Genomic DNA, 23,774 nt, shown 5'->3' on the forward strand with positions numbered 1-23,774 from the left:
TTTATAATTTTTATTAAATAATAATAAATTATATTTAAAATTAAATAACAATTCTAACTCTAAAAAATTGTATTTCAATTTTATTATTATATTAAAATGGTGCATTTAGTTTTGTTTGATCACTCGAATCTTTTATTATCTTAATAGAAAATAGTCTCCATTGGTTTTGAAAATTGGTCCACGAATTGGATGTAATTGAGAAAAAGTTGAAAGTTTGGATAAAAATAAGTCACTAGGCGTATATATGGGGAGTGTTGTGGTTGTGTAAACTATTCACAAACGACATGCAGTATGCACCGAGCTGATGGTTGAGTTCAGGAATTAGTCTCTCTGTTAGGCTGCATTGAGTTGGAGGGAAATGGCAGCTCCTGGAAAATGCTTGCTGGTCTCTGGCCCTCCTGTGAGTTTAATATCAATCTCAGTTTCTCTGTTCTCGTTTCGTTTTATTGTATTCACGTTTTCCTTTGAATTCTCAAATTCTCTGTAACCTTAAATTAATGCAGGGCGTGGGTAAAACTACGCTGATTATGAGGGTCTTTGAGAGCCTCAAAATCTCATACCCTAATTTAAAGATTCAGGGTTTCTACACTAGTATGCTCTCTCTTTCATTTAGTTACAGATTAAATTTTTTATTTTTGTAAATGAATCTGTGTGCACATATGTATACTTGGTGTTAGAATTATTGATGATGGAGGTTGGTTTTAATTACTGAATTCAGGTGAGATCAGAGAAGGAAGTGAAAGGGTTGGCTTTGAAGTTGTCACTTTGGATGGTAGAAAAGCTCCACTTGCCTCCACCACCATTTCCACGTATTACTACTCTCTGTTCTCTTCTTTTATTTAGTTTCTATGTATTTTCAATCTTTAATTAATTTAGGCAGATAAATATTAGTTTCATGTTAAATTTTAGTTGGTTTTCTGGTAGATGTTAAGGAAATTGCATCAAGTGATCAAAATATTATTATACTGGAATGCTTTTACAGCAATTGATATTGAGATTAATATGGGTATTGAATTTGAGAATTTTAATGCATTGTTTGCTAAATGCACCTCTTGTGTGGTTTACACATGGTATCATTCTAATTTGTTCAATGTCCATGTTTGCACCGATAACAAGGAAAATCTAACTTCATTATTTAGCTGAAACTCAAATGTTGATAATTGATCTTTAGAGCATTTTAGTGAATCTGAAGGATGATCATTTTCAATTTATTTTTAATGTGTATTAAGAATTGCACTCAGTGAGGAATACATCATCAGTGTTTTTCCTCAGTTTGATGATGTCAATTTAGTTCCGATGATGCAAAACCAAGATGTATATTCATATAGTTGTCCTGTTGTTTTTTGTTTAAAAAACCTTGAGCTATAATTTATGCTTGGTGTTCAATTTGGTATTTGCTGTTGCATTTGTTTCTTGTTGGTTTTGTTCAAACAGGATGATCTATCGCTTCTGAATTTTAATTATCTACAACTAAAATATCTCTCCTAATTGCAGCCCAGAGTCATTCAGATGGCCTACTGTTGGGAAATATAAAGTAGATTTAGCATCATTTGAGTCACTAGCATTGCCCGAGTTGCAGGTCAGCCAGCTACTGAAGATGATTTTCTTTCTCCACTCATAACCAAGATGTTTAATAATCTCGGTTCCTCTATTAGTTTGTTAGCAGCAAAGAGCAAACATAATGGAGATATTATCTCGTTCGGAAGTATTAGATTGCTGATTAGGTTGGAAGTAATCTTTAAGTCAATGGCACTCAGATAATGCTTATAGAACAAGTCATTACCTCATTACAATCCCACTATAATAAGGTCATGGAAAGGAAACTCCAAAGATACTCGTATGCTTTCTAAATAAAGCTGCAGTTCATAGGTCCTATGTCGTCTTGCTTTTTAACCATGTTATGAATGCATATCCAGTGGCATTAACACGTTTTTCTTTATGTCGTTAGGTCAAAGAAGATACTGATCTATTCATCATTGATGAAGTAGGAAAAATGGAGTTGTATAGTTCATCGTTTTTCCCTGCTGTTCTAAAAGTTCTGGAATCAAATATCCCAGTTTTGGCTTCTGTCCCTATTCCAAAATTTGGTCGTGATATACCCGGAGGTAATTTTCTAATATAATTTCCTTGCACCATTAGCATAGTTGTTAGTATCCTTAATTTGGTAGTAACAATGCTTATTTAACAAGAGAATTAGGAAGTCTGGAGTAAACAGAAAACATTGGATGAACAAATGCTTGAAGATGAAATTACGGTTGTCAAAACTTCAAAAGTGGTTTAATATCTAATTAAGCTTGAAATCAGGGTACAATGCAAGTTTCAGACTGAACTTTGGATTTTAGCTGTAGGGTACTGGTCCTTTTGTATTACTTATAATGGATTTGTATGTAAGCAAGGTTTATGCATTGCTGCAGTTGCAAGGGTGAAGAATCATCCAGGGGCTACCATTTTCACCTTGAGCCCAAGTAACAGGGATGTTTTGAAAGAACAGATCTACTCCCAATTGGTAGGTTCACTGGGTAGACATTAGACACCGCAACACTTATATAACGTTGAAGCTCAGCCCGTCTATCTGCTTCCTGCAAGTGTGATCTTCCGAATCAGACTTCGTCTCAGTGAGTATTCCTCCTTTTCATGCACGAGGTGTAAAAAAGCATCCACCGCAATAATCGCCCTTACAAAAGTTTAGTTGGAGGCTTGTATAACTGAACTTTTGAGGTTGAGGTTGTTTTCCTTATAGGGTTTATTTCTTTCTACACTTTGATTTTTGTCATCTCATGTTTGCACAACCTTGCTTGATGGAGCTGAAGAGCTTAAATTCCATCTTTTGTCCAGTGATTTTGGTGCAAGTATTTTACAAAGAGGCCATAAAACTTAATCATCGTGTACGTGCTTACTGTTACATTGTGTTTGGTTAAAATTCATTTGCAAATTTGAAATTTGTGCTTTAAATGAAGTGAAAGTTAATTTAAAACTCTAAATAATCAAATTTGTGTGGAATTAAATATAGCTAATTAAATTTTAACAAAATAGATAGAATTTTCAAATGAATTTTACATTAGGAAGTCAATATATTTCATGATACTAAAATACCTCTTTCAACTTTATCATTTCCATTTAATTTTTTCTTTCATGTATTTTTCTCAAATATAATAAATTTTCTAGTGAATGTTAACCTAACATGGCATTAAGCAATAAAGAGGCTAATGTAATGGATGTTGAAATTGCAGCCATCTATTTTGGGTGAAATTTGACATAGATTACTGATTTTGCCAGTTGAGATTGTGGAAAATGATGCAGCAAAATTTATGGCAGAGAGAATACTACAAGTGTTGCAAACAATGAAGGAAAGATGACAAGGAAGTTGCAGAATTGGAGTGCTTAGAACATTCGTTTACAGTGTGCCACTATGCTCCAAAAGGTTGCTTCCTTGAATTAGTTTTTCTTGTGGCTTAACATTAGTGTGGCTCCTATGAAAATTCTTAAGAGAAAAATAACAAACAAACTAACTAACCTGATAGTACATTTTTCCATGGCAGAAATGTTTAGATAAAAGAGACCAGGAGAGGAAAAACTCAATCCACATTACTGTTTAAAATGTGCATACAGACCCTTCCCCAGTTATAAACAACTGATTTTGTAATGTCAGACCAAATCAAAATGAATATACATGAAAAAGACTTTGTGAAAAGAATTAAGCAATGAACACTTCAACTAGTCTATACAGGCTTACGATGAGGTATCTTTATCCTTTTCTGCAGTTTTTAGCAACTCTCTTGCCATGGCAGAGAATGACCTGGCTGTATCTTGCATCTCTGTTGCTCTTTGGTTAATCCCCTGTCCCCAATTGTGTAATTAACCCAATAATTATTGCATTGCAAAAGAAGAGAAAATCTGAAGATAAGCATATGAATTTCAAACAGAAATGAACCTCATAACTGGTTACATATGAAACTGAGAGGATAGTGTCTAATAGGATACCTGCAACTTCTTTACGTTCTCATGCAACTTGCTTTCAGCCATTTTAGCTGCGGTTGATTCCTGCAGCCAAAAACGAAAGAATGATGCTATAGCACTATGTTATTGAAAGATGCTGTGTGAATTCAAAACATCGTACAAGGACCATAGCAGCAAACGTGTTGGATTTTAGAGCAAAGGGGGGAAAAAGAAAAAGGAAAGTGAGAATTCACTAGCACTCTCTTCTGGAGCAGATTTCATACAAAAGAGTTACGAGCCTGTATAGAACTACTACATAACGCTGAATCAGTATTTTAAACCATAACCTGAACCACTATACTTCATACAGAAAGTTTACTACTATGGTAGCAATAAACATGTCATGAAGTGTACGCTTGAATATACTTACAGTGGATGAAGAAAACCCATATTTCTTCTTGATTTGATCAACTCCACCTGCCTTTTCATCCAGTTGCTCTTCTTTGCTGATCTTTTTCTCATTCTTAACCTTCAACTGTTTTATTTTACCTGAGATTTTCAATTTCAAATGAATGAGCCAACACGTATAGTTAAATGTTCTGCGCAGCATCTAGAAGGACCAGTAATTCTATCAGAGGTCTGCCATAATTTCCTCCCAAACCCATTCACAAGCACTCCTACTTCTGTAAGATTGATGAAAATAAAAAAGAAAAAAGAAAACCTATCCGAAGATGTTTAAAACTAAACAACCTCATGCAAGCTATTTGCATTACAAGTTCTGATGCACCACATTTTCATGTTTGATTTCCGATGCTTCAAGAATGCAATTTTTTTTGGTTCCGTCTAACGAAATTTGACATTTAAGTAAATTCATTTGGCTATCAATGCATGTGACTTGAAACTGCCTGCATGCATATTCTGGAAGGAATTTATCAGCAAAACAAACAAAAGTTACAAAGTAAAAAAAAAAAAAAATTAAGAAGCTTGCACCATTATATTCGGATGAAGGTATTCAAGAGCTTACAGAAAGACTGATAATAGCAGTTATCTACATGTACAACCATTTCAATGCATAATGGAAGCTCTTTTTTTTTTTGGCTCTCTCTGAGCATCTTGGTTATGTGGTTTACTGTTTGTTGATTGAGCTTGCTAGACACAAAAAATACTCTCACAAAATGTTCTTTCCAATTTTGTCTTTACATCCATTCAAAAAGATAAATTAAAAGCTAGACAGCACCAGGTTTTCCAAAGCAGGTTTGAACATTCACTTTTTGCTATGCAGAACATTTTACATAAAAGGTGAAGCGGAAATATCTGTAATTATATCAAAGCATTCACAAGTTTGAAATAGATGTGATAGAAAATGTTTCTAGAAAAATACAATGGAACTTCAAAAATTTCAGGCAGCCTTCCACTAGTTATTGCTTCAGACATTCAAAATTGAGGTTACTAGGGAGGAGTTGCAGTCAATGACTTAATTGATCTAATCAACTATGATATCATGATTACAGTTACTTTTTATCGTTCCTATTTTTCCAGTACCTAATGGATCCTGATTTCGTTATTATATGATCTTAATCAATGCAGTACTTGACTTATCCACACAATTTCAACTTTATTCAACAACAAAATTTGCATCAACCCAAGCAAATAATAAAGTAAAATCTGTGACTTCTAGCATATATGGGAAAAGAAAATATCATCTTGAACTGACCTGTAAAAGCCTGAAATTTGCTTGCCAATTTCTGCTTATTAGGAGCTGCCAAGATGTTATGATCTTTGGGTTTCTCTTCAGCATCATCGAGGTCAATATCATCTTTACAGGACAGAAATGAAAAGAGCATGTAATTAATTATCCCAACGGAGTCCATTATAAAAGAGATTATAAAAAGAAAAGAGAAAGTACAATGAAACTTGAGAGTAATCATTTATTTTAAAATTAAACTTCTTACCTTACAAGAATCAGCATAGCATAGATCTTTAATTTCATAAATAGAAGGCAGTGATCAATCATCATCTTAAGAGTGATTTGCATGGGCAAAAATAAGTAGATAAAATATCCCCCTGAAGAATATTTTTGATATAACAGGATGTACATACCTATGTCCAAATCAATCCCATCTGTATCCACAGCCATGTTATTGCTATCTTCAACATCACATGCAAAGTTGGCTGTTGCAAAGATCGCTGGAAGTTCCTCAATACTTTCTCTTGTATCTTCTGTTTCCAACTCAGAAACTTGCTTTGGCTTACTTCCTTTTATATCCTTCATCATAGAGCTAAAGATACCCTATGATACCAAGAAACAATAGATCCATAACTACTGAGTTACAGGCTGAATTGCACTCTCCAAACCCACAAAATACCTTTTTCTTTTCCTTTTGGACAATGGTCCCCGAGGCAACCCCTTCTTGTGATGGCATAAAATCTTTTGTGTAAACTTGGCTGACAGAGTCCAAAAGCCTGAAAGGAAGTCATGCCCATTGCATACAGATCAACATGCTTGAATGAAGGATCCAAAACAGTTTCGTCTACAGTAATTTTTGTCTTTAACAAAAAGATTAGAAGTTAACAAATATCCAATATGATTTACAATGGGGGAGAGAGAAAAGTTCCTTGTAACATAATGAATAAGCTAACAAAATCCATTTTTTCTTACCAGAGAATGCAAGGGTCGGGATAAATTTCATTATGTAATCATGATAATGTCCATATTAAACCTCTAATGTGAACCGATTCAATCAATGTCAAGCATTTTCATTGCACAAGTTCAGATTTTCATTCTTTTGTTCAATGTACAGATAACACACAGCTAGGAGAAAAGCAATGGCCTTTTACAGAAATAGTTAGGTCTTTTTCCTCCTTTTTCTTAGGTTTCCATCAGTTGTTATGGATCACAAAAATTTTCTAATAATCAGGCATAAATTTATATACCTGAAGTGTTCCTTTTGAAGCAAAACTGACACAATAAGCATTTCCTGATCACCATTCACCTGCAGAAAGAAAGCAAACATAGCAATTATTGTAAGGATTTCTTTCGTCAAACAACAATTAGAAGGAAGAGTTCAGGCTGCTTTACCATAACAAGTTCTCCATCTCGGGAACAGCACACTGAACTGTCTGATAAGGAGTTCAACCTTGGCGCAGAATAAGTAAAACCTCTAATTGAGGATTCCTTTATCAATGATAATTCTGGCAAAGACCTGACATTTCACAAGTAATTCGTAGTTATATGCATTAGTTCACGTTTAAGTACAGTTATAAGTATCTCAGACAAAAGTAAGGAAATACAATTGTTGAAGTTCAGCTAAAATATGAACTATGAAGCATATCTTGCTTATTTTCTACTGAAAACTCAAAATCTTCTTGTAAATAAGAACTTCTAAAACTAGCCTAGGATATAGTTTCTCATAGTGCCATTGCTATATCTACCATAATCTTCCCCAAAAGGTGCATTGTGTTGTTATGTTCCCGTGTGAAATGAAATTTTCACAAACCTAAACAACTTCAATCATCATATCATTTTTCCAATGAAAATGCAGTTTTTATATTCAGCAGAAGCAAATTGCAAGTGTCAAGACGAGGTGGCTAGTACAATAGAACCAGCCATGCTAGTAAGCAAGATCCAGTTAAAAAATAGCATCATTAGACCTGAACTAGACATGGCAAAGTGCCCATCCTCAAACTTATAATTAAATATAATTTCCATGGCAGGAGTGGTCCTATTGTCCATATGAAGGTTAACGGTGTCTAATTAGCATGAAAATCATTAAAGGCCACTGACCTAAGCAATATTTTTTACGAATGAAAGCTAAGGAAATAGGGACACACAATCACCACCTTATTTCAATTTTTCCAGTGGTGAAAAGGAGCACAAGGCCAACATCCGATGAACCACACAATATTGAAGCCCAGCAACAAGAAGAGGAATGAAACTTCTTTTTGTAGTAAACCTTCTTAATCCCCTGATTACAAAAATAATGAAAAAAGAAAAAAAAAATAAAGGAACTGGCTTATAGTTCAAGTTATTCCTTGAAACTTGAGTAGTTATAAAGCAGTAATCACCTGAAAAACATGATCTAGTGAATAGACATACACAGCTTTCTCAGAACATATAAGTAGAGAAGATTGATTTTTTGCATGCTCAACAGGATACCCTTTACTGGGATCTACACTATTTGACACATTTGATCCTCCTAACATGTCACGCCCATCTGTAAAACATGAAACAGCAATTTTTTATTCTAATTCTTAGATGGTCTAAGAAGTAGTTTGAGCAGTTCTCAAAGAGGTCATATTTTACGTTTCCCACATGCATAAATTTACCATTCTTCGAAGCAAAAGAAAAAAATAAAAAGAAGTGAAGAAGCTAGCCCCTACCCAGAATCTGCATAAATAAAGCTTTAGATGGTTTCTTGGGTTGCACTGTGCTAGTGCTCAGCGTGTTTCCAGTATCAACATCAACAGCCAAAACTGATGAATCCTTAGTTGCAACCACTAAAACATTCTTCTCAAAACCATGCAGATTGCAGGTATCAAACTGCAGAGAGGTGATGCCAGTGGAAATTTCACTTGCAATATGTTGTTGATACAGTAGTGTTGGTCCTTTTATATCAATTAGTGAAACCTGTAAATTCATTATAACAATTAGTTGCTCCTAAGTCCTGACACAATAATAAAATAGACAAAATCTATCTCCCTACTTTCAACTGTACGACGATGTTTTGAGCATACCCAATTTTAATTATTACTTAATATAATATGTACCCACAGCATGACGATTATGGAATTGGAGCTCATACATGGTACCTTCTTACAACTATAGTTTATGAAAAGATATTCATGCTATATGGAAAACTTTGGACTTGTTGGCATTCTCAGTTTAACCAAAGGTAAAAATTGAGAACTTAATATTGAAATAAAAATACTCTAATGGCAGACGCACAAAAGAAGAAATGAACCACAGAGAACAGTAAATATCTTACATATCCTTGATCAGTCCCAACTGCAAGATGCCCTGAATTATGGCTGACATTCATAGAAAGTACAGAACCATTCACCTTCATGAGTTTGATACTCTGAATGATGTGGTTATTTCCTCTTTTGGAAGTTCCTGAGAAGAACTCAGAAAAACTGATAGTTACAGTTCATGATATGAAATATATGCATGAAAAATACTCTAGATCCACCCAATGGATGATATACTGAATAAAAAGAATCCAGGGAAAATTCATGCTGATGGAAGGCCTAAAAGTAAAAAAGAAAGCAACTATATGAAGTGATCACTTTAATCACCAGTAGACTATAATACAAGTTTGATTTAGCTTGCAACATGTCTCTAAGATTGAGATGTTACATTTCACAGTTATAACAGACAATGACGTGATAGACTTGAGAACATATCTTCTCAAGAGGTTAAATTAAACAGGAATTCAACTCAAAGACAAGAGATGCAATATTGCCAATTAGAAGATTAACTCCACATATAGAAACTTCCTGCTGATACATTAAGGCAACATTCATAACAGGTTTGTAGGATGAATATGCTTAGTAATACCTGAAAAAGACATAAAACTGCTCTCTGTGGCATATGGCTCGGGTTTAAATTTAAAGATGCGAACCTGCAATCATGTATAGGATATAGAATAAAAATACAAGACAATATTCCAAAGAAAAAAAGATTATGAAAATACACACGTTATCAAATGAATGTTTTAAGTGTTTAGTATGCGTGGAATCCAAAAACTATGATATTTCACCATTCCACTCTGATCCCCTGAAACAAGAAGCCGTGAATTGCCATCAAAATCCAATGCTGTCAGTGCTATACCACTTAAAGAAATATCATCTTCACTCTGCACAGAATATTTAAACAGTAAAGTAAGAAACAAAGTAAAAATCATTGAAAGAAAGGAAAGAAGGAAAAAATAAAAGAACAATCATTAATTGCCAAATTTGAAAATTTTCTTCGAAGTATTTATCTACATTTCTTGAAAGAAATAAACAAATATAGTGATTTAGAAGAATGAACGGATTTTTATTTTTTTCTGAAGTCAGTTCAGATAGCTCTCCCTTTCTTCATTTTTTCATACACCTATTCTGTCTGATGGCAAAAAGGAACTGGGTTAAGACTCAAAGAGCCCAAATCAAGTTAACAGGCAGAAATAAAGCTTAGACAATGTTAAATTCATAAATCATGGAATCAGCAACTGAGAATTAACCAGTTTCAGAAACGGTGCTACTTATAAAGCATAGCATCCAAGGGCTTCTGAAACTTACCTGCTGCTTTAAGGATAAAAGTGGGATAAAAATTGGACATGACGCATCCCAAAAATTAATGGCTCCATCACTGTGTCCACTTATGTACAAGTTCTTAATCTTGGAAAACCCACTGAAGGGGACAGGATTCATGTAAGTTCCATGCTTAGGCTTCACCTCAAAAGGAAAAAGTGAAGGAACGCTTTGGGAAAACAGAAGGTAATCCTACAACACCAAAAACATCATATAGAAACATTACTTGACTATCAAGAATAAAGCATAATATTTACAAGAATAATGTTGATATTTGCATGTTAAAGCTATATCATTATATTACCTCATCTCCAAAACTTAACATGGGCGAGATATCTGTGATGAACTTTGCTATAGTGATGCTTGAGTCAGCATATGGCAACTTCATCATGACCTCCTTTGGCAATGAAGGAGAACCCCTAGATTGTGACTGTAAAAGATACTTTTCAATCTGACAATCGTCCCATACATATATGTGCCCTGATTTTCCAAGCAGGAGAAAGGAACTCTGTATATGTGTGCTTGGATCAAAAGAACTTGATGTAATCTCCATGTCAATGCAAGATTCAGATAAATGAAGTCCTAACTTGATTGTTCGAGTTTCAGTATGTTCATTTAATAAGATCACCTGCCAAACCAAAACCAAACTAGCGTGACTTCTCTCAAAAGCAAATCCTTGGCAAAAAGCTTAAAGTTTGTTAATCTTAAACAAATCGTTCTCAACGAGGTGAGAATATATCCAATTAGGAATGACAAGATATAAGAATGACAAACAATTAATCAGGGAGACTTGAAACAAAAACTAAGCATATTTGCATCATTCACTTGGATGTCACAAAATCAAGTTACCTGCAACAAGTTGGTAGATGCAGAATCAGAGGCACCCATAACATAGAGTCGACTTGCCTTCCCATCAGCATGAAGCCATTTCAGTGATGCTATGGGTATTTTGTCCAATTTATATCCCAGATTGAGCTTATAAATGGGAGCAGCCCGAGTCCCAGAGTCTGATGCAACAGCAGTTCTTAAATTGGGGATAGAATGAATGCTCCATATGAAAATATCTCCACTACTGTACCCAACAGCAACTTTACTTCCAACAGGGCATGCCCAGCATGCAGAAGTCACTTTCTTTGTTTCATTATTTTGTGAGTGCAGCAAGCTTCCACCTGTTGTAAAAATACATTTGCTCTCTCGAATTTCCCACAATGTGATTAGGCCATCTCTGAATACTATAACAACCCTGCATTGTGGCAATGACAATTAAATAAATGAACTCACAGTGAATAATGCCATAGAAGGAACATCGCCAAAGTAGTTTATTATGCAGATGTGGAAAATAAGGTCTGAGTTGGTGTAACCAAAGGCACTATTCAGTTGTTTGCAAACAGACTGATCAAATGGAAAATGTAATTGCTCGGATAATCGTCAGTACCAGTGACAATTCTAGGGAACAGGAAACGATGCAAAAAAGGATTGCAGGTTCTTATGCTATTTTTCTAGACTAGTAAATACATACTTATAATGATTTTGTACCAGTAGAAGTACAAAAATAACTCAAACAAAGTAAGACATAAATAACATAATTAACTTCTAAAACTAAGCCAACATACAGCTGAAAAGAAGGCATTGACATTTGATTATAACATAGTGCAACATTGATAGGGTAAATTGATTACTATCCTTCATTGCAGGTAATTAAGCAGAAAATCAATTAGGGAAGAAAGCTACCTCTTACTCTCAGCTGTTGGTTGAGGCAGTATGTGCAATACAGTTGTATCAGCTGAAACTTCAGTTTGATTCCCTACGTGCAACGAATAATCAGGTTAATTATCAGAGCTGGTGGTTTTTTGTTCAGGTAGATAAATTAGGCAATAGGAATACTCATATTTAAAGAATATTGAAGAAAATCAGAGCATTTAATGTTTCTTCTCAAGAAAGCAACAGATACATCAATCAAATAAGCATTTGCTTCGCACTTGAGAATTAGGTTACTGAAAAGGATAACCGGATAGCATTTCCTTCTCTTAATTTAAATGAGAACCTAAGAATCACGTCCAAGTTAAGGGACATCATATTGTGCAATTTAGAACCTTGCAAAGGCTCTTTAAAACAGAGACATCTAGAATTCTCATTCAATAGGAAAAAAACAGCATACAAGTAGAAATTTTAGAATGCAAGCAACGATTTATGATTACTGTACATGCTAAATTAAGCAAATTTAACATGAAAAGAAAATGATGTTCACAAACACACAAGCAATCTCTAAGAAGCTTGATTGGCACCAATGCATAAAAAGGTGAGAAAAGAAAAGAAGAAAAATGAATAGCAATAGCAACTAAGAGAGACATTAGAACTTCTCACCATGAGAAGCAGAGAAGGGTATAGTGTATTTCATCTGTTCTAAACTAGATGTTTCTTGATCAAGCTTTAAAACTGATACATCTCCGACAGAATCTCCAACATACCTGCCGGTATTTATCTTACAACCAGAAGTTAGACGAAAAGAATTCAAGCAAATAACTTCTTCTGATCGTGTAATATTAAGAGGAATCACTTACATGTGGAAACAATGTTGCATGATCGTAAATGAGGTAATCTCTTCTTTAAAAACATGCACATGAGAAAGCAACTTCTTGTCCACGTCCCAAACCTAGGTTATAATTTTACTTTCAAAAATCAGAAGTTCACATGACTGTCAAAGCTACAATAAGAACATACAAACAGGCATATGCACTCAAGCTTAAACAGAAACAAGCAGGAAAATTTTTGAAACCAGAGTGAATTTTGAGTAACTTGCCTCAATGTGGTTCTTGGAAGTCACATTTATAAGGATGCCTTTGTTCTGAATGAACTGAAAGTTTAGAATAACAAACCATAAACTTATATTAGAATAGTAATAGATTCTTGAGTCTTTACAGCTTGATTACTCACTGAAATCATGTACAATATGTAGCTGTAATGCAAGCAAAACTGGAAGAGAATATTAATTAAACCTGTAAGAACTTGCTTGGTACTGCCTCAGGACATTCGAGCAAAAGTTGAGTGTTATCTTTTCCAAATAATTTAATTCTTCCATCACTAAAAGTGGAATACGGCACATATTAACAAAATAACAAAACCAAGTACATATAAACGTTTATCAAATGACTAATAAGTTAAAGGAGACTGACCGAGTAGAAATGGCAAGAATCTTTTGAATAGAGTCATAAGCGAACATGTTTGCTCCAGACGGTATTCCATAATGAAATGCTAACCGTGGCTCTACTTCGCTAGATTTCAAACGTTCCAAATTACCTCCAGGCTACAAGCAAAAAAATCTTACAAATCAGAGTTAAATAATTATACATGCAAAAATCTGTTCCTTAGTAATAAGTTGTATAAATTTTCCATTTTCATACTCTTTTTTTCCTTATTTATTCAAAAATCTCTTTTTAAATCTTCATATAAATTCCACCAAATGAATGGTGTGCAAGAAAACTTGAACCATTTGCAGATTTACACTGTGAAAGTACCAATCAAATTATTAAAGGTTTATACATTTGAAATAACTTTTTTATATACGTACAACCAATAAAAAGTAAGAAATCAATTTAAAGGAAACGAAACAATAAAAAAAATTAGAAAGAGAGAAAATGTGTGCTCCTATGAGCCCCAGAAGAAGGGGATCACAACGGGTAAGTGATGGCAACGTAACCAGGCCAGAACGGCACTACCAGTAGGCCCGTGTGCCTGTAACATAGGTTAAGTCCATTGACTTTGATGGGCCCGTACAATGTCCTAGCAATAAAATCCCCACCGCCCATCACATGATACGCTTATTGTTTCATTTATTTAAAAATTATCCTGTAATTTGTAATAGCAGATCAGATAGTTGAGATTCCAACCTCTATAATAGAACCTTAATTTAAGACCTCTGATTCTGAACACACACACACAAAAAAAAAGTTTAAGACCTCTGAGTTGACAATTGTGATTGGGAATTATGACGATTTTTACTCAAACAGTCACCAGGACCAATTATTTTAAATTAGTCAAAAGTTGAAAAATATATAATTGCACAAATTATCTAAGATTTTATGTTTATCTGGATTAAAACAGGTCCCCTTTCTTATCTGAGGTACACGTAGCATCTATTTGAAGTTGATATGGCGGTGCTAAATAATAATCTTACTTTTTTTAATTAAAGCTATAATGGGATCCAGGTTTAGTAAAAGATAAAACCTAGGAAATATTCACAAATATGCAGGACTATTCATCCAAGTAAAATGGCAATATAATATATTGAGTCCCAATTTAGTACAAATATGGAATTATTTTAAAAGCGTTCAAAACTCATATATAATAATAATAAAAACTCAATTCAAAAATCATGGGAAGAAGATTTTAAATCAATTGAATCCAAATAACTCATTATTAAATTATCTATATTTTAATATTTTAACTATTGAATGGAATTCAATTAATATCGAAATTATTTTTAAAAGTGTAAATTCTCAAATTCAAATCTAGTGGAAGCTAATTTATAAAGAAATTCATACTTTAAGCTAAGTAATTAAAATAAAAAGAAAAAGTTTTTTAAGATCAAAAAAGTTTTTTAAGATCAAATTTTTTTAAACTTCATCAATCCTTGTGAAGCTGTAAAATATTAAAATATATACGTTTAGGAAGGAAATGCACAATGCCAATTGATTTATTATGCCTATTGATTTATTATTTTCCTTTTCTGATGAATAGAATAATGCCTATTAATTATTCAAATCTCTAGCCGTGGAGTGTCTTCCACTTCTTCTTCTTCTACTAATTCACAATCAGACAACTCGATCAATTCATCATAGAATTTATAGCAAGTTAACAAAAACTTTTCCAGCTCAGACAAAAACTGTGCACTAAATGATCATTACCATCCCATCAGAAGCAAATCAACTTGCAAATTTCCATTTAAACGCCTATTTTTTGAAAAGAGATACATAATCAGTGAACTACTTTTGCAGTTTAATTTGAAGGAGGAGCACATACACACACACACAAAGAAAACATAAACATATATAATAACAGAGGTTTAAATTACAGATAAAATCCAACTAAAAAATGCAGAATATCTCATTAACTTCACACGAAATTATGAATGAATCAGTTGAGATCAAAAAGTGCAGAAAGCAATGGAACTTGAAACTAATCATTACCTTCTTGGACCTTGAAGCCTTCTCCACAAGCTGCTTGACGAACATACCTCTCCAAAAATGTAATCAGATGCTTGAATTGGATTATTATTACTATTACTATTCAGAGAAAAATTAAAGCCAAAAAGACAAAATACTTGCTTCGTTATAACAGAGGAAAAAAGAGAGAGAGAGAGAGAGAGAGAGAGAGAGAAAGTGAAGTGAAGTGAAGAAGGAAGGGACGGTTGGTTTGTTTCATCAGTTTTTCTTAAAAGAACGACAAAAAAGAGATTTAGCGGTTTTTTCTTTCATTCTTTCTTTTTTCTTTTTCTCCTTTTAAATAGAAAAAAAAATAAGGGCTGAGATTGTGTATTGGTGACACGTGGAGATTGATTAGGTGAATTTTAATAAGAAAAAGATAAAAGGAATAGTTTTGACAAATCTCTGATTTGGTCTCCCACACTTATAAAAAGACAAAAATAGCCTGGCAGTGGTAATCCATCCAAGGGCTCAATTGCCTATTTAATTATTGATCAGATAGACATGATAAAATTTATTAATTCTTTTAATTTTAAATAAATTGGTACAATTAGTCTAATTCAGTAAATTGATAAGCTCACTTAAACGTATTCCTAATAAATTAATAAATTATACTCTTTTATTATCATAAGAGGCAATACTAAAAAAAAAAATAAGATTCTAATAAATCTTTAAATACATTGTATTTTTCTTAGTTTTATAAAATTGCATTTTTCTTTTAAAATTTTAATAAAAAATAATTTTTAAAAATATTTTATTATTTTTAATAGTTATTGTCTCTCTTTATATTTTTTTTTTGTTAATAAAATTAAACAAAAAGTAAAATAAAAAATTTATTAGAACAAACTTATATTTTAAAATAAATTAGAAGAGATATTAATTATATATAACTCGATAGAAATACGTAGAAAGGATTGCAAATGCTCCAATTAATATTAATTTAATTTAATTAGTTTAACCAATGAATCTGGTCCATTTTCAAAAGGTAATGGGAAAAATATTGTATTAGTGCAGTTAAAGCACAGAGTTTTGCATCAAATCATATGACTAACTGACTAATGGTTTCCTGACACGTATAGTGACCGTTATATCACCGACGCCCCTGATTTTAGGGAGGAATGCTTTTGAACAAACATTTGTATCCGTACATCTAAAGCTCTTGTCTAGCCGTCTGATTTTGTGACAATCAAGGTTCTTCACACGTGGCGTGACAGTGCTTAAGTGGGACCGGCGATGATGAGAGGGAAATTTGGTTAGTACGTGGCGGAACCGAAAGCAGGTTGCTTCTTTTCTTTGCTTACGTTATATAATCTTAAGAATTTTTGCTGTCTTTCTCAATCTATTTATTTATAACTAAATATTTGTCCTCTTAATTAGTATTTACTAAATTGAGTCAAAGTAAACATATAATTCCACCTTATCAAGGATTTGGTACATTAAATTTAATTTTTATGCACCTAAAAGCTATAAGCTGTTACTTTCATATCTGATTACCAAAAAATAAAAGAAAAATAAAAGGTAATTACACTAAATCATAATCTGATTACCAAAAATATAAAAGAAAAAGAAAAGGTAATTACACTAAATCATAATCCGAATGGCCATTCAAGTCACCTTTTAGTTTTATACTTTATTGAGGTTTTTTTCTTCTTTATGAATCTCTTAATCTATAAAGGCTTTAGCGAAATTAGCAAATGAATATCATATTGCTTATAATACTATTAAAAATTTTAAAATAATTGTATAAATCGATATTTTAGTTTAGTATATTAAGTATATTTTTTAAGAGTGAGAAGTCGTAAATCTAAATTTCATTCTTAGTACTAAATTAGTTTTTGTTATTATAACGAGTATAAAAAAATAGTTATTTTTTGTCGTGTAATTTTTAGTCCATTAAATTTTTTTATAAACGGAGATAATATATAAAAGATGAGCATTAGAATTTGATGTTATCAAATTACTAAAAGAAATATTTCTTTTCAAATCTATAATGTTTCAATATAGTTTTTCTCTTTTCTAGATGGAATTTTCTATGTTCTTTTAATTATTTTTTTTAATTTAGGTGTAATGTTGTAAGGAAATTTCTCTTAACTTAACTTCTTCTCTTCTTTTTTCCTTAATACTCTTTTTTTTTCTATGAATTTTGAAATATTTTCTTACATCTTAATAAACTATATTATTACAAAAGACATGTAAGTAAATAAATTAAACATCATTAATTATAATCTATTTTTTAATTAGATATTCAATGATTTAAATCAAATTGGTAAGTTACAAATTTTTTTTTTATGTATAATCTGAATCCTTTAATAATAGTAAGTTTAATAGTCTAATTGAGACTTCAATAATGATGAAATAAGATTATTTTTAGATTTTTTAATTTTTTAAAAGACACAATTAATGAATTGAAAAAATTTGTGACTCGCAAGTTAAAACATATCTAATTTTTTTTCTTTTTCCTAATTAGCATTTAATTAAATAATATATTAAATTTCTTCATTCTTATGGGGTGTCATTTGTACCGTATGGACTATGAAAGTTTTATTTAATACATAGAAAAATAAACATAGATATCCTTGAAGTTACTTTAGCAATGGATAAAAACATGCAATCGCCATTAATTTGCTCAATAATGATGAAGAAAAACGCAACATTGAATTTGTTGAAAAGCCAAAAAGAAAAAACTAAAAACTATAGAGGTAGATCCTTCCAATATATGTGATTTGCTAATATATATATATATAATTGAGAATTTTAAACTCTCTTTTATAGCTTCTAAACCATTCATTTCTGATTTATATTCAATCTCATTATTTGTCTCTATCTAAAATGCTTAATGCTGATATTATGAATAGTAGGTATTATCGGTGAAGATTGTGTTATCAAGGTAAGCTCGTGGAAAGAAAATTTACAAATTCTCTATTGGTTTTAACCAAGCATAATTCGTATATCATATTTTATTCATTTTATGTGATATTTAATTCATATATATCCTATTATGAATTAATATAAATATTCATAAAATATATTATATATATTATGTAGTCATTATATGCTAATCATATTTTAAGATTAAATTGGCTGAAAAGATAATTTTTCTTTCATTCCATTCATATATATATAAATGATCGAGCTTGAGACAAAAATTTTCATATCGAGAAAGCATTATTTTATATTGGGATAATGTTAAAGCAATAAATAGAAATATGACTTGAATTAGAGATTTACTAAATATCTTTTGTACGTTGAAATTTTAAAAATCTATATTTATATATTTTTTCTTGATATCACTATAATTCAATTATTTTATATATAAATTTGACAATAACACAACATGTAAAAGAATTAAAAATATAGAAAAAAAATATTATATAGTTGTTTTTATAATGTTGTTTTTTTTTTCATAAATATTGGCTTTTGATTTCTATTGCACCAAATAAAGACAAATACCAACAATCACTAGAGACTTCTAAAAGTGAGAGTAGCTTATATTTACATCAGTATAATATATTGGTATGTGATTTAGGAGGTATTGCTAGAGATTGTGTGATGTACAACTACTCCTATATTGTATTTCCACTTAGTATAATAAAATATTTATTTCAGTTAAGTATTGAAATAAACTCTATAAAATAATGAGGATTACCCTAACAAATTTAATTTATTAAATTAACACTTAATAATTATACTCTATTGTAGTTTCCGTCTTCAAATTATATTGTATCTATTTATTTTATAACAAATTTAATTTATTAAATCGACACTTAATAACTATACTTTATTATAATTTCAGCATTTCAATTTTTTTTTATATCTACTCATTTGTAACTGTTTGTTTCTTTGATTAGAATTAGTTGATATTTATATTTAATCGACACTTTAAAATGATTATGCAAAAAAAAAAATAATCATATTATTTTCTCATTTAAAACAAAAATTTCATAGCATTGATTTTATCTTTTAAATTTTAATTAATATTTAATATATTTTTACTTTTATTTATCATATAAATCAAATGATATTCCTCCCATAGGCCGGGCACACATCTACTTCACTAAATTTTATCACCTCTCACGAATTAAAACCAATTTAATGATTATAATAAAAAAAAAACTAAATAGTTGCTAGGGAGTGACTTTTGTGTATTATGGACTGGGTTAAGGAGAGGGCTAAGTCTGGGTTTTGTGGCACTGGGAATGTCCCTTTGTAGCATCCTAAGCTACCACACATGACACACCATCTGCCCAAATACTGGTTGGAGTGGGCAAATAGGTCCAAGTCACTTTGGACTTTTAAGGAATAGATGGGTTCATTTTCTTAGCCCATTAGAGATTCTAGCAAGTAATTTTCTTGCCAGTATCTTATTAATGTAGATTATAGAGAGTTGGCATGTAACCACATAGAGAGGATGGACCCCATAAATGTGCAAAATCTAATTCAGTAGCCTAATTTCATCAAGATAATGGAAGAAAGAAATAAAGAAAAATAACACCATTTTTTTTGTTTTTTTATAAAAACTATGGTGTAAATTTTTTAGAAAAGAATATGATTTTTTAATTTATTTTCTTAAAATACGGTATTGGTTGTTTTTTGATAAAACAACAAAGAAAAACTAAAAAATAATCAAAAAACAACCACACCGTAATTTTGAGAAAAAAATTTACACAGTAAAAAAAATATTTTATTATTTTTTTAGAATATTTCTAAGAGGTTCCCAAGAAATAACGAAAAATTTGTTTTTGGTTGTTGAAGAAAGCCCGTTACAAAATCTAATTCATTAGCCTTTCAATGATTCTGTTTTTGGTTGTTGAAAGAATCAGAGCATATATTGGGTCTGTTTTAGGTGATTTTGTTCTAAATAAATTTGTCATGAACTTAATTGGAAACTTTGTTTTTTTGCCAAGAAAAACTCAGTTTATCTAAAATTTAGGCTGCTCTAATCACTCAATGCCCGTTTGGCACAGTTTTTATTTTTTCTTCTTCTTTTTTGCCAAGGAGAAAAAGGCAGAAGCTGCTTTTATGTTAAAGAATCACTTCGACAGGCGATTGGTAAACATAAAACAAGTGAAATAGTCTTAAGTAAAAGTTGCTTTTATGATCTTTATGAACATATGTAAATAAATTAGTTGGCGAACAAAAGTATTTCTATTTTTTATTAATTAAGGTTTGATTTTTCTAAAAATTTATTTCTGGATGTATCAAATTGATGTGAAAAATACAGTTTTAGAATATCCGCAAGAAAAAGAATAGTAGACTAATAATAAAATATTAAATTTAAATATTTTTTATCAAATAATAAAAAAATAATTTTTGCTTGGAGAATATTCATGAAATAACAATTTTTAGAAACACATTTTTAAGCTAACATGGAAAGCAATTTTCACAACGGCAGCCAAATTGGCCCTCAGTAGTAAATCGTGAGCTGCGCCCCCTAGGCCTCCCTGCACAGTTGTTGCCTGCAATTAGTCAAGGGCAAGAGCTGAAAAGCAGGGACAGAGGCCCAATTTGAACCAAGATTTGGGAATTACAGAAAACAAACTTAATAAATCACAAACTTGGGAGTCTTGACAAGAATTGCGGTGGTGGTGGTGGCGGGACTTCCCCTACAAAGAAAGCTGGCCAGTGAAAGGGAGAGAAAAAGAAAAAAAATTGGTCCACAAGGCTCCCTACCAGCAGAGAAGCCGCCCTCAAAAATAATAACAAGACTGCACCTTTACCAAACAAAACCTTGTCACAAGTCCCAAACCCACGTGCTTCTAGTGAAAAGTTGGCTCTTCCTTTGGTCCCAAACCACATTCATATCAAATTGTTTTGCTATAATGGAGCCACACTTACACATTCATTCATTCCTAAACCCTATCTGTGTGATAAATTATATTCTCAATTCATGTCTTTAATCATAAGGGTATCAAGCACATGGCTAACTCTCTGCATCATTAGATAAAACAGTCACTTTACAACTAAAAGCAACCCATGTAATATGTACCTCCACTACGATTCTCTTCATGGGTTGTTTTCTCTCTCTCTCTTTTTTCTTTTCTCCAGGAAAAATGGATAATGAAAAACCATGACTTTGTCCTTCCTTTTATATGATTAATACTGCCATTTAAACTATCAAGTCTGTCCAAGTAGTCTCTGGGTCATGATGGGTGTGCTTAGCTAGTTGCTAATTACTATTTATAAAAAAATTTGGAGGATAAGTTAACATATAAAAGCTCTGGTTAGTTTATTACCCTTGTTGATAAAGTAGTTTGGCTATGTATAGTATGCAATTATTCATATGTTGATGTATGTTATATCAAAATCTTATATAGTGATATACTGGTTTAGAGTCACATTTATTGAAAAATTTTTATGATTTTTTTGTACATTGATTTAAATAAGAGTTAATTTTTTTTATCGAATGTAGTAAAAATTAAAACTCTAAATAAAATCTGTCGATAGTTATATTCTATATAGAAATAATTTTTATATAATTATAAAAAAATTTAATTTCAGTTTAAGCCAGTTATAAATAGAATTAAATTCTATATTATTGTAAATTATAAATTTTTTAAGTCACGTCTTAAAAAATATTTCTCTATATAATAGTATATATATATATGTATATATGTTACGCTATATCTTGTTTTATTATATTATTATTTTTTCTCTTAAATCTTATTTATATAATATAGTAAGATATTAACGTATTTCATTTCTAGTTGCTATCATTTCACTAATAAAATTAAATATTAAGTCAAAAGGAATTTAATATTCAAATTCACATTAATTTATAACATCCTCATAGTCTCAAGCATATGAAAATAAAGAAATTACTATAATTTGAATGACTCAAATAATAAATATGATCGATTTTGAGTACCATGATATTCAAATAAAGGTTAACGAGCTTAGCAGCCATAAAATATTATTATGCTATGTTTGATTGAAATTCATTAGAAAATTCATTTTATTTGAAAAGAAATATATAAAAGAGAAAGTAAAATGAAAATGATAAAATTAAAAAAAAGATATTTTAATATTATAAAATATACTAACTTACTAATGTATAATTCATTTGAAAATTTTATATATTCTATTAGAATTTAGTTTAACTATGTTCAATTTCATAATAAATTTGATTATTTAAAATTTTAAAAGTCAATTTTACTTCATTTAGAATCCAAAACACGTAAATTTTAAATTTACAAATAAACTTCATAGATTTTATAAATCTCAACCAAATACAATTTAAAATAATATCTAATCTAACAAAATTAGCTTTGAAATAAATTAAAAATATGAGGTATTATATGACCAATAGATATAATAATTAAATCAAAATCCTCTTCAAAACTATAAGATGTTAAATTTATGCTTCAGACTGAGGTGATTAACCAAAACCAAAATATTGCCAATTTCTATTGTTTGATGCCATTTTGTGATTGAAAAGGGTTATCACTTTACTCCCCAGCAAACTTCGTGAAATGGTTATTTATTTATTATTTTTTAATACAATATTAATGCGTACATGTTTTGGTACACTTTATTGTATGTTTCTTTTGTTTAACTTTTATTGGATGTCTCATCTGTACCATTAATGGTACGTACGGAAATTTCTTCAATTACAACTGCACACAACTTGGGTGCACATATGGTAAACACAAATGCACAATAATTATATATTAGGAATTTAGCATTATAAGCCAAGGGCACGACTCATTTCTTAAATTACCTATATTTAATCAAGAGCCATGTGTCTCGAAGCTCTTGATTTGCTATGTGTTTTGGATTTCCATGCATGTTACACCCTCAATTTGCTTTCTTACATGAATTTTAATTATTTAATTATTTTAACGCATTATTTTTTAATTTTATCTAACAAATATTTATATTTTATTTTTAACTTAACGGCTACTTTAATTTTATTAAGCGATAATATAAAACACTTATACTATTGTATGGGTATTATCGATAACAGTCTGAGTGAAATATAAAAAATTTATATTAAAAAGGAAAAAAATAAAAGAATATAATAGGACAAATTTAAAGAGATATTTTATAATTATTCTAATAATAATGATACATGCAAAAGTACTTGTTGATAGAGTTGTTGGGGAAGTGGGGCAAAATGGGAAAGAAAAGAAGGAGAAGAGAAATGGGTTTGTCAAACGAATGATGATTCCACTGCGGACAGACACATTCCTTTTCTTTATTCAGGGCTGTCAAAAATTCATATTCTTAAAGATCAGATGGCAGAGCCAATCAGTGCATAAATAAATAAATCTATATATTTTTATAGTAATAATACTTAATTAATAATTAGTAATAATAATAATAAAATAAATAAATAAAATTAAGGAA

At 30.9% G+C, this 23,774-nt stretch overlaps 2 protein-coding genes across 6 annotated transcripts; one reads left to right on the forward strand and one right to left on the reverse strand.

Annotated features, from left to right (window-relative positions):
• The first annotated feature begins 245 nt into the window (after nucleotides 1-245).
• Nucleotides 246-3,600, forward strand: LOC8281312 (cancer-related nucleoside-triphosphatase). 3 transcript variants are annotated; one of them, XR_001535395.3, is made up of 7 exons: nucleotides 246-400; nucleotides 504-591; nucleotides 719-809; nucleotides 1,495-1,579; nucleotides 1,949-2,105; nucleotides 2,415-2,615; nucleotides 3,277-3,600. XR_001535395.3 is itself a non-coding variant. In XM_002521674.4 (6 exons), the coding sequence occupies exons 1-6, from the start codon at nucleotides 359-361 to the stop codon at nucleotides 2,528-2,530; spliced, it is 579 nt and encodes a 192-aa protein (XP_002521720.2). In that variant the 5' UTR covers nucleotides 246-358; the 3' UTR covers nucleotides 2,531-2,878. The 3 variants fall into 3 exon arrangements, 1 of the variants encoding a protein (XP_002521720.2); XR_007215945.1 differs by lacking the exon at nucleotides 3,277-3,600 and adding an exon at nucleotides 2,836-2,878; XM_002521674.4 differs by lacking the exon at nucleotides 3,277-3,600 and having other exon boundaries at nucleotides 2,415-2,878.
• On the reverse strand, nucleotides 3,566-15,631 carry LOC8281313. Of its 3 annotated transcripts, none has more exons than XM_048374360.1 (24): nucleotides 15,414-15,630; nucleotides 13,401-13,531; nucleotides 13,224-13,308; nucleotides 13,028-13,081; nucleotides 12,789-12,880; nucleotides 12,592-12,695; nucleotides 11,959-12,031; nucleotides 11,077-11,470; nucleotides 10,532-10,855; nucleotides 10,216-10,419; nucleotides 9,696-9,791; nucleotides 9,494-9,557; nucleotides 8,922-9,049; nucleotides 8,317-8,563; nucleotides 8,002-8,150; nucleotides 7,777-7,901; nucleotides 7,016-7,139; nucleotides 6,871-6,929; nucleotides 6,303-6,399; nucleotides 6,037-6,226; nucleotides 5,651-5,752; nucleotides 4,367-4,485; nucleotides 3,982-4,041; nucleotides 3,566-3,837 (listed from the first exon to the last, which is right to left on the reverse strand). In XM_048374360.1, exons 1-24 carry the CDS (start codon nucleotides 15,456-15,458, stop codon nucleotides 3,730-3,732), a joined length of 3,174 nt encoding a protein of 1,057 aa, XP_048230317.1. In that variant the 5' UTR covers nucleotides 15,459-15,630; the 3' UTR covers nucleotides 3,566-3,729. The 3 variants fall into 3 exon arrangements, with proteins under 3 accessions (XP_048230317.1, XP_048230319.1, XP_048230318.1); XM_048374361.1 differs by having other exon boundaries at nucleotides 3,815-3,894; nucleotides 15,414-15,631; XM_048374362.1 differs by lacking the exons at nucleotides 13,028-13,081; nucleotides 13,224-13,308; nucleotides 13,401-13,531; nucleotides 15,414-15,630 and having other exon boundaries at nucleotides 12,592-12,709; nucleotides 12,789-12,882.
• Nucleotides 15,632-23,774: the final 8,143 nt, after the last annotated feature.

The sequence above is a fragment of the Ricinus communis genome, chromosome 5 (genome assembly GCF_019578655.1).
Source record: "Ricinus communis isolate WT05 ecotype wild-type chromosome 5, ASM1957865v1, whole genome shotgun sequence".
Lineage (NCBI taxonomy): Eukaryota > Viridiplantae > Streptophyta > Magnoliopsida > Malpighiales > Euphorbiaceae > Ricinus > Ricinus communis.

Excerpts from the sequence above, each read along its gene's own strand:
- LOC8281313 (XM_048374360.1), bottom strand. The coding sequence starts at position 15,458 with ATGTTCGTCAAGCAGCTTGTGGAGAAGGCTTCAAGGTCCAAGAAG. Across the intron at positions 13,309-13,400 it reads ATTCTTGCCATTTCTACTCG|TGATGGAAGAATTAAATTAT; the intron begins GTCAGTCTCCTT and ends TTCCACTTTTAG. Across the intron at positions 4,042-4,366 it reads ATGGGTTTTCTTCATCCACT|GAATCAACCGCAGCTAAAAT; the intron begins GTAAGTATATTC and ends TTTTGGCTGCAG.
- LOC8281312 (XM_002521674.4), top strand. The coding sequence starts at position 359 with ATGGCAGCTCCTGGAAAATGCTTGCTGGTCTCTGGCCCTCCT. Across the intron at positions 1,580-1,948 it reads TAGCATTGCCCGAGTTGCAG|GTCAAAGAAGATACTGATCT; the intron begins GTCAGCCAGCTA and ends TTATGTCGTTAG. Across the intron at positions 2,106-2,414 it reads TGGTCGTGATATACCCGGAG|TTGCAAGGGTGAAGAATCAT; the intron begins GTAATTTTCTAA and ends GCATTGCTGCAG.